Here is a 14788-nt window from a genome sequence, read left to right as displayed (position 1 = left end):
TAACTGAATATGCAGTTAGCAACCACAAATTTATTGATCAGAAGGTTGGGGGTTCAAGCCCCAGCACTGCCAAGATGCCATTGTTGGGCCCTTGAGCAAGCGCCTTGACCCTATCTGCTCCAGGGGCGCCGTATCATGGCTGACCCTGCACTCTGACTTCAGCTTAGCTGGGATATGTGAAAAAAAGATTTTCACTGTATATTTGCAAATGTGTGATAAATAAATAAAAGTAAGTATTGAAAGACCCTTAATTATTTTTGTATTATAATTTTCTGCCTCAGAGAATGCAATCCAAATTTAAAATAGACATACAATAAATCTGTAAGCTAAAAACACAAATGAGGATTCAATAATTAGGCCTGTTGCCAATATTACATTGTCTGATATTTAAATCTGGTATATGGCCATATACAGCCGCGGCCCATGCATTTTAAATCTAGGACTTCAGTGCAATTCATGCCATTAAAAAACACAGTTTCACAGTGAATAAGACGCCGTATGCCCATCATACATTATGTGGCAGTCAACTAATAATATTGACATTATAATAACGTCCACGCACGAAAGCCAGAACCAAGGAGGTCTAATTCCAAGAAAAAGCTCTCTGTTAATGGATAAAATGAATGTGATTTGACACAAAGTACACAATGCACAGAATAAGCATATATTAGTAGTCTAGTGTGTCTTTATACTGTACAAATTAGAGCACATCTGAAAAACTCCATGAGATTTAACAATTTAAACCAATTTAAAATATGTTCATTATAGATCTTAATCAGAAGTATGGTTTATCATTTAATACAGTAATCTGCAATTTATGAGCCTGAAAATATGAGACAAAAATGCATGTAAACACAAGAGGGCTATTTCAAAGTCTGTTAAAATTGCCTTACTTCCTGCTGCCAGTTGGTGGCGCTACGACCGTGACCCACAATAGCCACATCAATGTGATCAGCCGGTAAGGCCAAACATACAGCTCAATTTTGATGTAAATCACAGGATGCACGCAGAAGAGATGAGACACTTCCTGTTTCCCATTTATCGCGTTGCCATGGCAACACAGTTCGATATATCAAAAATCTGTTTGCAATTTAGCATTGTCAGTGTCTTGGCATGATGTCACCCACATTTGGTACCTGTAACATGAATCCCCTAGGAGGAATATTTCAAATTCTTGCTGTCAACAGCCAAGAAGAAGATGTGTGTTTGTGTACATTATTTAAACTTTCCTCTAAGGATGGGAAATGAAGCTGCATGATATTCTCTGACAACAGTATATGCTAGTGATGTTACATAAGACAGCTTCAAGGTGTGTATTGAGTACGCAGCACAATTTCCAATGAAGCCATGTATCAAAGCGTGGATTGGATTAAGAGTTGAGCTGTTTCCTTACAAAAGTGGAGTATTCAGCATCATGAAGCATCTCCTCCATAGACATACATTCAAAAAGAACGTCCTCTTGTCTCCTCACCAGTGTCCCACTCATAGAATGTCTATGGGACCACCATGTTACACTATTCTATGCTAACCTTGTAGGCTCCCCATTTAGAAGGGTTCTAGCCTCACTTTCTGTGCAGTCACGAGTGTGCTTCAAGTTTAAGTTCAATTAGAAATGGCTTTCATATTACATTATCATATATCCTGTCTTACAAATAGAATAAAAAAACACAAAATAACTAGAACACATTTTTACTTGCCTCGCATAACTCTGTTAGTGGTATTTATGTATTATTATTCTGATTATTATTACGTTTAATCATATTCACTCTTATTGAAATGTATTGCCACATTTTAATGTGTGAATAATATTATCAGAAGCTTAAAATGAACATACTTAGTGTTGTAAGGCTTTTATTTGTGCATAATGGATTAAAACTTTAACAGGCACGCCATCCAACAGAGCTGTGCACGCGGGTTAATGATTGCTTTATATTTGACCAACCACTGGATGGTTTTCGACACTCCCGAGCCTTTGAAACTTTTCCTGAAACACACAGCAGAAAGCATCAGAGCTTCACTCAGCTTCATTTCACATCCTAAGTGGACAGTTTAAATAATGTACGCAAACTTCTTGGCCATCGACAGCAAGGCGGCAAGTGCTCAAAATTGTGGTCGATTGTGACTGACGTCACTTCCAATTACAAACGCCACACAGTATCCACAATATTCTCAGCGAGTTCACTGTATTTCGCTAGGTGGGCCGAATTTCTGGTTGGCTAGCAGAAGTGCGATTGGTTGGCGTTTTGTGTTGCTGGTCTCTGCTTGCTTGCGTGTCATGCGGTTTGATTCTTGCTTTTTAAATATTGTAAGATGACTAAAATTCCCCGGACAATGTGTCAATATTAGTTATTTATGTGTAAAACAAGTCACAGTTTCATTAGTAAACTCAGTAGATGTTGGTGGTCAATGTTTAAACAAGTTGATTTTGTATGAACTGTACAATTAATGATTAAGTGTCTTTGAAGTCCATCCTGAACTGTGGAACTGCACACAGATGCATTTTGATTTGTTATTTGGCTGAAAAAGGCCTTAGTTGGCAATTAATTTATTGTCTATGTATTAAATTTTAAGATTGTTGTCCATCCTATGACCAAGATGATGCAGGCAGAGATCAGTGAGGTGCTTCGCAGTCCGGCTGGAAGCTTGTGGCAGTTCATTTTGGTGAAGTCCATCCTAAGTCCAAGGTTCAGGTCCATGCCTTACAGTTGGAATTGGCATCAGTTCATCCTCTGTGAAGCCTTCATCAGCCAACTAACAAAGGACAATGCATCTATGTGAACTCCTGCAGTTAATCCAGGATGGACTTCAAAGACATTAGTCATTAATCTAAGAGTTCATACAAAATATTTGTTTAAACACTGACCCTTAACACTTACTTACTGCATACAAATAACTAACATTGGCTTTATATTCATGCTGTTTAGCCAGAGGGGAACTGGCCCCCATAGTGAGCCTGGTTTTGCCCAAAGTTACAGTGCATCCGGAAAGTATTCACAGCGCTTCACTTTTTCCACATTTTGTAATGTTACAGCCTTATTCCAGAATGGATTAAATTCATTATTTTCCTCAAAATTCTACAAACAATACCCCATAATGACAACATGAAAGAAGTTTGTTTGAAATCTTTGCAAATGTATTAATAAAAAAATAAAAATAAAAAAAACAAAAAAAAAAAATATCCCGTACATGAATATTCACAGCCTTTGCTATGACACTCAAAATTGAGCTCAGGTGCATCCTGTTTCCACTGATCATCCTTGAGATGTTTCTACAACTTGATTGGATTCCACCTGTGGTAAATTCAGTTGTTTGGACATGATTTGGAAAGGCACACACCTGTCTATATAAGGTCCCACAGTTAACAGTGCATGTCAGAGCACAAACCAAGCCATGAAGTCCAAGGAATTGCCTATAGACCTCCGAGACAGGATTGTATCGAGGCACAGATCTGGGGAAGGGTACAGAAAAATTTCTGCAGCATTGAAGGTCCCAATGAGCACAGTGGCCTCCATCATCCGTAAATGGAAGAAGTTTGGAACCACCAGGACTCTTCCTAGAGCTGGCCGCCCAGCCAAACTGAGCGATCGGGGAGAAGGGCCTTAGTCAGGGAGGTGACCAAGAACCCGATGGTCACTCTGACAGAGCTCCAGCATTTCTCTGTGGAGAGAGGAGAACCTTCCAGAAGAACAACCATCTCTGCAGTACTCTACCAATCAGGCCTATATGGTAGAGTGGCCAGACGGAAGCCACTCCTCAGTAAAAGGCACATGACAGCCCACCTGGAATTTGCCAAAAGGCACCTGAAGGACTCAGACCATGAGAAACAAAGATTGAACTATTTGGCCTGAATGGCAAGCGTCATGTCTGGAGGAAACCAGGCACCGCTCATCATCTGGCCAATACCATCCCTAAAGTGAAGCATGGTGGTGGCAGCATCATGCTGTGGGGATGTTTTTCAGCGGCAGGAACTGGGAGTCTAGTCAGGATCGAGGGAAAGATGAATGCAGCAATGAACAGAGACATCCTTGATGAAAACCTGCTCCAGAGCGCTCTGGACCTCAGACTTGGGCGAAGGTTCGTCTTCCAACAGGACAACGACCCTAAGCATACAGCCAAGATAACAAAGGAGTGGCTACGGGACAATTCTGTGAATGTCCTTGAGTGGCCCAGCCAGAGCCCAGACTTGAACCCGATTGAACATCTCTGGAGAGATCTGAAAATGGCTGTGCACCAACGCTCCCCATCCAACCTGATGGAGCTTGAGAGGTCCTGCAAAGAAGAATGGGAGAAACTGCCCAAAAATAGGTGTGCCAAGCTTGTAGCATCATACTCAAAAAGACTTGAGGCTGTAATTGGTGCCAAAGGTGCTTCAACAAAGTATTGAGCAAAGGCTGTGAATACTTATGTACATGTGATTTTTTTTTTATTTTTATTTTATTGATTTTTTTATTTTTTATAAATTTGCAAAGATTTCAAAAACTTCTTTCACATTGTCATTATGGGGTATTGTTTGTAGAATTTTGAGGAAAATAATGAATTTAATCCATTTTGGAATAAGGCTGTAACATAACAAAATGTGGAAAAAGTGAAGCGCTGTGAATACTTTCCGGATGCACTGTATTTTTCTCCATTAACCAACATCTTAGTTTTGTGTTCCTTGCCACAGTCGCCTTCAGCTTGCTCACGGGTTCTAAATACAATTATTATTTAACTTTTTTTTTTATTTATTTTATATATATATATATATATATACACAATTTACAATTACACAATGATGACTCTAAGACTTTATAGACATTAGTTTCATTTTCTGTTAATGCATGATTTTTTTGTAAAGCTGCTTTGAAATTATGTGTTTTGTGAAAAGCGCTATACAAATAAAAATGACTTGAATTGATGTCCATCGTAGTAGACTGAAGTGATATCTGGCTGGACAAGCTGTAGTTATTAGTCATCACTCAGCGACACGTAGCAGTGGGAGTGGGACATCAGACAGGACACTAAATGAGCAACCAGTGTGTTTGCTTTTGTTTTACAGGTGACTTTAGTGTTTAGGTCTGTTGGTTTATAAAAGTATTTGCAGTGTATTTTAGTATTACTAATATGAAGTGAAACAAGAAGCTCTTGTTAGCTTTCACACGTCACTGCACAAACAAACTTTTCTGTCATACCTTTACAAAGTACCAACATGGTCACACAGGGAGTCGACAACACAGTTTCCGAGAATTCCGGTACTCTAGGATCAGCCACATTGTGTTGACTCATTGACAAGCACCATTTCCCATCAGACATTTTTGCATCAGCTCCAGCATGTATACCTTCCTTTGTGGCACGACCAAAAGTGCGTCGCGTCACTGGTGTAGGAGACCAGGGTTTGGATCCTGGCTGCGTTCCACTTCAAATTTTTATGTCCTATCCTTGCTAACTTCCCTCCGTCTCATGGACTTGGATGTACATTATTGCTTATGTTGCGCGGGTGCCCACTACAGGTGGAACCCATGCAATGATCACTTGGAGCTCGTTATCACCCTTGCAATAGAGCTGATGTAATTTTGTGGAATTATTTGGCGATCTTCAGTCTTCAGAGATTGATGCAATCACAGGTTCAGGTAAAGTTTAGTGGTCATTTCAGATGCTTATGTATAAAAATGGTAATATAGCAATTAATACATGGGCCATGACTATAAGTTTTATGTAGCTAAAAGTATGATGTGGTTGAATCTCAATATACTGTAACTCTTCTAAACTGCTTATTTGACCTTACTTCACTTACAGCTGTAAACAACTTTCCGCTATATTATTCACTAACGTTGTGTGGGGTGGGGGTTGATGAAGTGCGATATGCTGTCACAATCGAGTTGCATTGTGGGATATAGAGCTACCTGAAGCGTACATCTGAGTAGACTCACTCCGTCTGTCAAAATCAAAGGGTTTTCTTTCAGCAGAACTTCCCTCAGACACTTAACGAAGTGGAACAGACTTCCAAAATGCTGTCGGGGATTCCCCAAGGGGAAGTGCTTAGGGAATTTAGAGAGTTGATGTTTAAAGTGAAGTGCAACGCAGCCCAGGAAGTAAGCATGTTCGCATTCTGTTAATGAAACAGTACAGCTGGAAAATACTCACTTTTGCCGCCCATCCGTGGACATTTCAACCTTATATACTTATATACATTAAGTTTTGGGGTGAAATGAGACCTAAACAAGCTTATGTAAGATAAACTTATAAGCAACTGTGAACAGAAAAACTAAACTGAAATATTCAACATTATAACATCCATTGTAAATGTTTTTCTGTTTATCTATTTATATTTAATCAGACATTGTGTTTGTGAAAAAAAAAACAAAAAAAAAAAACTTTCTGCTCATATTGACAGAATAAAAGAGGAGAGGGATGTTGAGGCCTTGACAAACTTCAGACAGAAGAGACGTGTACTTAAAAAAATTACTGAAAAGATTTTCATATTTAAGTAAATCATTACACTTTGTTCTTGAGCAGTAATGTTTCTATAAACCACTTCAGTATCAATAGAGAAAGAAAATAGCAAAATAAGGCATTTTGAACCCTAGAGGCCAACAAGAAGTTATAATCATCTTAAAAATGCACAAAAATTTACAGTAATTGCAGCTCTGAGAAGAATAAAATGACACACTTGCACGTGGTTTTCTGTATTAGTTCATGACACAAAAATTAAAAATATTAGTTCATGATGCAGAATGAATTTGAGGATGATTTTAACATGGATTGTTTGTATTCATCATTTATTTTTGCTTCTTTTCAAATGCGTATAGATGTAATTGTTTTACCCTTGTCCCAGACCTGACCTTGTTTCAATCTTAACATTACATTTTAGTGCATAAATCTTCTTTAAACTCTTTAAAAAGTAAAATAAACCTCAACCATGTCAATCTATTGTGTGGAATGTCCACTGTCACATTGTTGTGGCATCATTTCATAAAGTTGTTTCAAAAGTAATTTTTCTTTACAGACTTTCATTAATAATTATACATAAATTCAGATGTGGAAATGACACTGTGGTGAAAATGTTCATGACTTTCCGAAAAATGACAAGTGACAGAGAGTTAAAAGTGTGTTTTAAGAGAGTTTCTAAAGTCATGGCCAAGAGTGGCCATAGTTGATCAAATTAAAACTGGTCCTCGTCATATCTCATTCCCTGTGAGTGTTACGAGAGGATCTGGTTGAGGTGGTTTTCTTCACTTCTGGTGTGAGTCTCCAGTCTTCCTCAGCACACCACTGATCCTGTGTGCCCCTAATTTGATTGCCTAACACACCAAATCATGTGTCTGTATTTGTTGTGGCGAGATGTGAAGATCCAAGCGATAGATTTCTCACCTGAAAACTGATTTCTCTTCTTTTTTTTTTTAGCACTTTTCTGCCATGTGTGGAGCTACACTGGGTAAAAATCACCATTGACATTTATCAGGATAGTAGAATAAATACTTCCACCTGCAATTCAAACATTTACCATATTTACATGTACCTTGTAAACAGAGTATATCGTACACTGTCAGTTAAATTTATGGTAAAATACAGGCAGCTGTGGTTGCCAGAAATTCACCGTAAAAAAACAGTGATCATGTTTCAGGCTTTATGGGATGTCATTTTGATGCCTGTATTTTACGGTTCATTACATTTAATGATATAAACTTGATATACTGACCTTCTGGAACTATAAATGTCTGCTTTCACTTTAAAATCTATTGTTAAACACTTACACTTCATCAAGAGTTGTCCTTTAGGAGCAAAAAGTAATACACATGTTGAGACAGTGCACAGAGTTACCCACACAAACACCATCAAGGTAACACATGACACTTAAATTATGCATTAATCATTAACTACATTAAATATAACACCGAACACCCCAATGTGCATATCTGATATCAAATATAAGAAGAAACATAACTATTTCCATAATGTATAATGAAATGTGACACACAGGGGCTTCTGGGAATGCCTGATTATTCAGACTGATCTCACAGTGAAATTGGAAAAAGTAGGTTGACTTTTCTTTAGCTAAAATCAGTCTGTGCTCACCAAAATGCTAAACACTGTCCCCAGTGGCTAAAGCGGTAAGTGTTGTTGGGCGTATGGGTACATTTGAGCTCCAGTTTCCATGTGTAATGTCCACAGAGGGGCACCAAAAGCGAGTTGTGAAGAGAGTTGTTTTCATTTGCACAGGCTGTAATATAGTGAAGAGGAATGCATATTTTATAAACTGAACCCACAACCCAAACCCCAAACCTGATCCTAACCATCAGTATAGTAAAAATGTAATGTTAGAGGGAAAAATGCAACTTCAGAATCACACTCGTCACTGATTATGCAAACACGACTACTTCCAGGTTTCACTGAGGGATCTGAAACCTGTTCTCCCATGCTGCTGACGCAACGCACTTTCGGTCACACCACAGGGGAAGGAAAAACATGTTGGAGCCAGTGCAAAAATGTGTGATAGGAGGTGGAGTTGTTACTGAGTCGGCATAATGTGGTTGTTCCTACAGTACTAGAACTACTGGAAACAACATGCTGACTTTCCTTGTGATCATGTTGCATTATTGTTTTTCACCGTAATTTACATACACTACATATATGCATACATACAAAAGATATATTTTTGACAAAGAACAATAATTTTATATATATATTTAAATATATTTCTTTTAGAAAGCAGCATTGTGTTCATGTTTTTTTCAACAGTAACTCCATATTAATTAATGTTGCTGTTTTGTTCGAAAGCTCTCGTTTTCAAAAGACAACAGAAGTGGCTTTTGTTTCGAATATTAATCCCAGTTATTAGATATGAAATGCTTGCGTCACGAATGCTGGTGAAGATTCCTCAGTCGACCACCGGAGGTCTCACTCACCTGAATATTAACATTGAACTACACTTCCCAACTGATTACCCTACACCTGCCTCATATCACTCAGACTATTTAAACCCGATGTGTGTGTTCATTCATTGCGAAGTCTTGATATACCTGTGTTTGACTCTCCTTTGGATTTACCTTGTACGATTCTTTGCTGCCTGCCTATTTCTGTGTTTGCCTGGACTATCTCTATTGCTGTTTTGCTGCCTGCCCCGATCCTTTGCCTGTTTGACTTTTTTACTGCCCTGTCTCTGATATTGTTGGTTTCCCTAGTTATTTTACCCACGCCTGTTTGTACTCTGAACTTGTTGTGTTAATAAACTGCACATGGATCCCACTCAGCCTGAGTCAGTTTTACAGCCTGTCTCAAATGTAAAAGATGACAAATTTAAAGGTGATGTGTATCATTTTTTTTTTGGATGTTAAAATACTTTCTCCTTTGTGAGTTTGGGGTGGGACTATCTGTTTATGGAACCAATGGAAGACCAGTGGAGTGTTGAGACAACCTGTTTGAAAACAGAATTTATCTTTGCAATTCTGTTTGGTGACGCTAGTGGTGCAGAAATGACACACTTCAGTTTAAATGAAAAACATCAGAGGGTTGATTGAGTGGTCAGTAACTAAACCTAGTGTTGCCATGGCAACTTGTTTATGTCTCACCAGTCTTGTAAATCCAATTAGTGAATAATAGAAGCCTTGTGTGGTTGAGCAGCAGTGCTAGTCAGATCGCTGGAGAGATTCACACAAAAGATGCTTTGATCTGAATCTCTCTGAATTAATGATCCCAGACAAAAGACTGACACAATGCTCCACTTGCCCACAGTTATAGCTGCCTGATGATGTTTTATTTAATGTGAAGTGTATCATTTGCCATGTCACTTTGGACTTTTTGAATTAAGATGCTCAATGTGGACTTTATTAAAGAGATTATGGCTTACAGGCCTAATCCAGGAACGCCAATGTACGTTGTTTTCACACAGTTGGCATGAACATGAACAGCCTGCACACATGCTCATTGGGTTATTTGTGTTATCCATATTTTTCTGGGTCACACTGGAAAAACCTGAATACACAAGCCATATGAGAGAGATACAAGTTTCAAGCATGGTGAACTGATTAAAAACAAAGATAAACAGTCACAATCACATTGGAGGAATCCTATAGTTGTCACAGTACATCTCAGTATCTGTAAGATATTGAGGCAAAAATCCAATTACACAAATGGGTTTTTATTTTATTTTTTCTTTTATTTTTTTATTTATTTTTTTTTTGTAGCAGAGGTTGTATGATGGTTTTAAATTCTATTAAACACTTAAATGTTATCCCCCAAACTAAAATTCCAATATCATCATTGTTTTAAAATAGCTGTTGGGTTAACAAGTTTACTTTATAAAATCAGACTTGCATACATTCATGGAAGGGTCCATAGTTTTGTGTGTGTGTGTATATATATATATATATATATATATATATATATATATATATATTTGAGTGTCACTTTTTCCATTTTTGCTGTTTTATTAACTCTTTTATGCAGGGCTCAGTGTATGATTAATTTTTGGTTTCAAGATTTTAAGGTTTGTCTATATAGAAGTTGACTTTCAAAAATAAACCTTGAGAAATATTAACTGGAGTGTGACAACTAACGTTTACACATAACTATACATTTACATATACACAAGGTTTATACTTGATCAACAGAATTTTTTCTAGGTTCTATAACTGGTGAATTTGGACACCCAAATAAACATGAGGCAAAAAAACCCATGCTTCTGTCTGGGTTAATCGCTGAAGTAACTAGGACAGTAATGCTGACCCCTTCTGAATGTTTAATCCCACCAGCAGTTCATCAAAACATTCATATCAGATCTGACTATCCGTCCAACACGGCAACTTCAAAACTCCTTTATGACCCAAATAAAACCACTGGATGATGATGATGTTTAGGCAGGAGTGATCTGAATTAAAGCCGAGAGGAGTGTCCTGGCCTGGAAAACTCTTTTCCACCACAAGCTCATGTGTGTTGCGATGGATTTATCCAAGAATGCATGAAAGATGCTTAAATGCATTTAGTGCTTCAATTCTAACTCTATTTGAACAGTCAAAATAAAAACATTTTTGCATTGAGAGGGGATTACTTGCTTATAAACAACCTTTAAAAGGATAGTTCACCATCATCATTTACTCGCCCACATGATGCTCCAAACCTAAATGACAATACAATACAACTGTGTTGTCAACCGTAGTTGAAATTTGTCTTTGACCGCACCTGTTACAACAGTAAAAACACACAATAAAACATAATCAGTCAAATACATACAATTAACATAAGTGTTATTCACCTGAGTATAATTGCATCCTTAAAAACAGATACATAAAATTAATAAATGTGTTGCTGACTAAAGGTACTGTAAGTGTGGAACAGGAAAAGGAGTAATTCTGAAGAATGTCCTGGCTGGTCTTTTCCATACAATAAAAGTGAATAAGGACCAGGGACCGGGTTTGGGTAGCTCAGTGAGTAAAGACGCTGACTAGGCTTCAAATCCCAGGGCATGCTGAGTGACTCCAGCCAGGTCTCCTAAGCAACCAAATTGGCCCAGTTCCTAGGGAGGGTAGAGGTATGGGGTAACCTCCTCGTGGCTGCTATATGTGGTTCACTCTCAGCGGGGCGCGTGGCGGGTTGTGTGTGGATGCCATGGTGGATGGCGTGAAGCCTCCATACGCGCTGTGTCTCCGCGGTAACGCGCTCAACAAGCCACTTGATAAGATGCGCGGGTTGACGGTCTCAGACGCGGAGGCAACTGAGATTCATCCTCTGCCACCCGGATTGAGGAGAGTCACTACGCCACCATGAGGACTTAGAGCACATTGGGAATTGGGCATTCCAAATTGGGGAGAAAAAAAAGGAATAAATTGACAGTCTATGACATTGTCTGATACTAGCCTGCTCAGGAGGTTGCCTTGTCTAATACAACTAATTAAAAACTTCAACACTGATAAATCGTAATGATACATGTATCAATCTGTTAACCTTTTTTTTAAGTAGCAAGCACCTTGTGATGTTTTTTTTTTGTTTTTGTAAAGTTTGTGAGATGTGTTAGTTTAACAATATTAACCATTACAGGTGGACTCACTTGCTGGTAACCATTTGAAAACCTTTAATTTGACATGGAAGAAAAGACAAAAAAAAAAAAAAAAACTTCTGTAGAAAAGAGCTGGATGTTCTTTTTGAGGAAATTACTGTAAGGAAAAAGTTCTCCTTGGGAAGCTTGTTAATCATATCACGTCGGAAAGTAAGAGGGAAAAGGGAAATGGTGGTGGAGGACAGTCTCAGCTTTCTAATGATATGATTTTTATATTTCTATGGACTCTAAGATCACTGAAAGAGAGTGCATTGCATCCGTTTAAATTGACTAGCGTGATTGGTCACCACGTTAAGTAGCTTGAAAACAACATTTAATGTTTGAAAGCTGAAAATAAAAACAACATAAAAACACAGACACAAAAATGTGTTTTGGTTTTAAAATCACATTTCTACATAAACGGCTTATTGCGTCTTCTGAGTCAACATGATAGAACGTGTCACATTTGAAACAACCATGTGTATTCATTATAAATCTTACCTTTTGGGATTTAAGACAAATGTGAGGTTATCCCAACTTTAAGATGTAATTTTAAAGAACATTTTCTTTCCAAGAATCTGAGTCCTACTAAAGTTTTTAAGTTAGAAATTAAGAAGAAAATGGTGGTTGAGAAGAATTGTCTTCGAAGAACATTTCATGAGTCCGGCCCCAGGGCTGTCAAGCTCCAAAAACAAGAAATAAAATTCTATTAAAGTCAAGTCATTTTTATTTGTATAGTACTTTTCACAACACACATCATTACAAAGCAGCTTTAAAGACAATTATACTGTAGCAGAAAAAATCTTATGAAGCCATATGATAGCTTTATGAAGATGATAGGTTTAAATTTTGGGATGAAATATTCTTTTGAAACACACAATTCAACATCTGACAAAAAACACAACATAACTTTTTTTTTTTTCTGATGATTCCTGTACTTTTCAGATTAATCATTCACACTCTGTCTTTGTGGTTTAGGTTCCAGAATGGCAAAGGTCTGGTGATTTTTCCTGATATTGGGGACAAGTTGGATATTATCTGTCCTAAAGCAGACATGAGCCAGCCGTACGAGTATTATAAGCTGTATCTGGTAAAGAAAGATCAGGCGGAGGACTGCAGTACTGTTCTGGATCCAAATGTGCTGGTCAACTGCAACAAACCAGAGAAGGACATCAAATTCACCATCAAATTCCAGGAGTTCAGTCCAAACTACATGGGCCTGGAGTTCAAGAAGAACATCAATTACTACATCACCTGTAAGTCACACATGTATCACTGCTTCAAAAAACTCCATGACATGACTTGATGATCCCAGGGCCTGTATTCACAAAGATTTTTATCTCACCACTAGGAGTTGTCCAAAGAGTTGCTAGCTAAGAATTCCTGCTTAAAACTTATTCACAAAACTGCTAAGGAAATCTTTAAGTCCCAGTGAAGTGCTTTGACGAGCACGATTCAATTTGGTGTTTTGATGTATTTCCTACTGAAACAGGAAGTGGGGACGGAACATGTTGAATGATTCGTCCCATTTTTTTAAATAGCCTTTAGTGTGGAAATGGAAATCCATATGAGCATTTTATTTGGGGGCACTGTATGGAGTAGAATCAAAATTATTTTTTCCTCTGAATCCTTTTATGACTTATTAGCGAAAACTTGTACGTTTATTGTGCTAATTTTAGCGCCACCTATTGTTGGATGTATGTATGTTTGCGCACTTGAGTAGTAGGGGCATCTGGTTTGGAAAATCTGTGATTTATGGTCTTTGACACCTAGACATTTTGAGAGCAGAAAAAGTATAATAATGAAATCAGTACAAATACAGTCAAGTTTCAGCACCTTTGATGTTTGGACCTCTGATGATGCATTCCAGAGCTTTGCAGATGTACATTTCTGAAAGCCAAAAACTAGATATAGTTATTTTACTAACTGAAGAGTCATATGTGTCGCTTATTCTTAAAAATAGAGTTTTCAGACTCTCAAAAATTGAGATGTTGGCAGTATTGTTTTAATATGAATAAATTAAGGTACATTTCTAGTTTCAACATTATTTGTACTTCCGACCTTTTTTTGTTGTTGTTGTACAAGAAAAACTAGCGTTATACCATATGACACACATTTGGTTTTCCACCATTGAAAATGTTATAATTTAACCATTTACAGTTGGATCCACATTAAAAGCCCCATATCTCTAGGATTTACCATATAGAGGGCCCTTAAAATTAAATAACAAAAAGGAAAGTTTGTTCTGAACCAGAATCTAAAAGAATATTAAGATTTCTAGAGTTATAGGCACTCCATCTTTGGAAAAACAACAGAAAAACTTTTTTTTTTTTTTTTTTTTTAGCCCCACACCTTTTGGCATATAATGCAAAAAGTGGTGCTAAAGTCAACTGATTTTAGAAATAGACCTACCTAATCATGACTCATTTCCCATGCTGGTCTAGGCTGATTAATGCTGGTTTGGTGCTGGTGAAGCTATATATTTATTTTTTATTTTATTATTATTCATATATTTATATAGATATATATACTGTTTTTCAGTCAGTTGACAAAATTCAATATAAATATATACACTGATCAGCCACAACATTAAAACCACTGACAGGTGAAGCGAATAGCATCAATTATCTCATTACAATGGCACCTTTCAAGGGGTGGGATATATTAGGCAGCAAGTGAACAGTCAGTTCTTAAATTTCATGTGTTGGAAGCAGGAGAAATGGACAAGCGGAAGGATCTGAGCGACTTTGACAAGGGCCATATTGTGATGACTAGATG

The 14788-nt window shown here is 37.6% G+C and overlaps 1 protein-coding gene across 1 annotated transcript in view; it reads left to right on the top strand.

The window, feature by feature from the left end:
• The window catches only part of LOC127413432 (ephrin-B1-like), a 189495-nt gene that overhangs the window by 92942 nt on the left and 81765 nt on the right, over positions 1 to 14788 (top strand). Inside the window, exon 2 of the mRNA XM_051650589.1 lies at positions 12989 to 13266. Coding sequence (XP_051506549.1) covers positions 12989 to 13266 — 278 coding nt within the window. The remainder of the gene's footprint in view (positions 1 to 12988; positions 13267 to 14788) is intronic.

This window comes from Myxocyprinus asiaticus, chromosome 22, assembly GCF_019703515.2.
Source record: "Myxocyprinus asiaticus isolate MX2 ecotype Aquarium Trade chromosome 22, UBuf_Myxa_2, whole genome shotgun sequence".
Taxonomy (NCBI): Eukaryota; Metazoa; Chordata; class Actinopteri; order Cypriniformes; family Catostomidae; genus Myxocyprinus; species Myxocyprinus asiaticus.
Note: the sequence above shows the minus strand (reverse complement) of the source record. Positions and strands in the feature narration are given on the sequence as shown.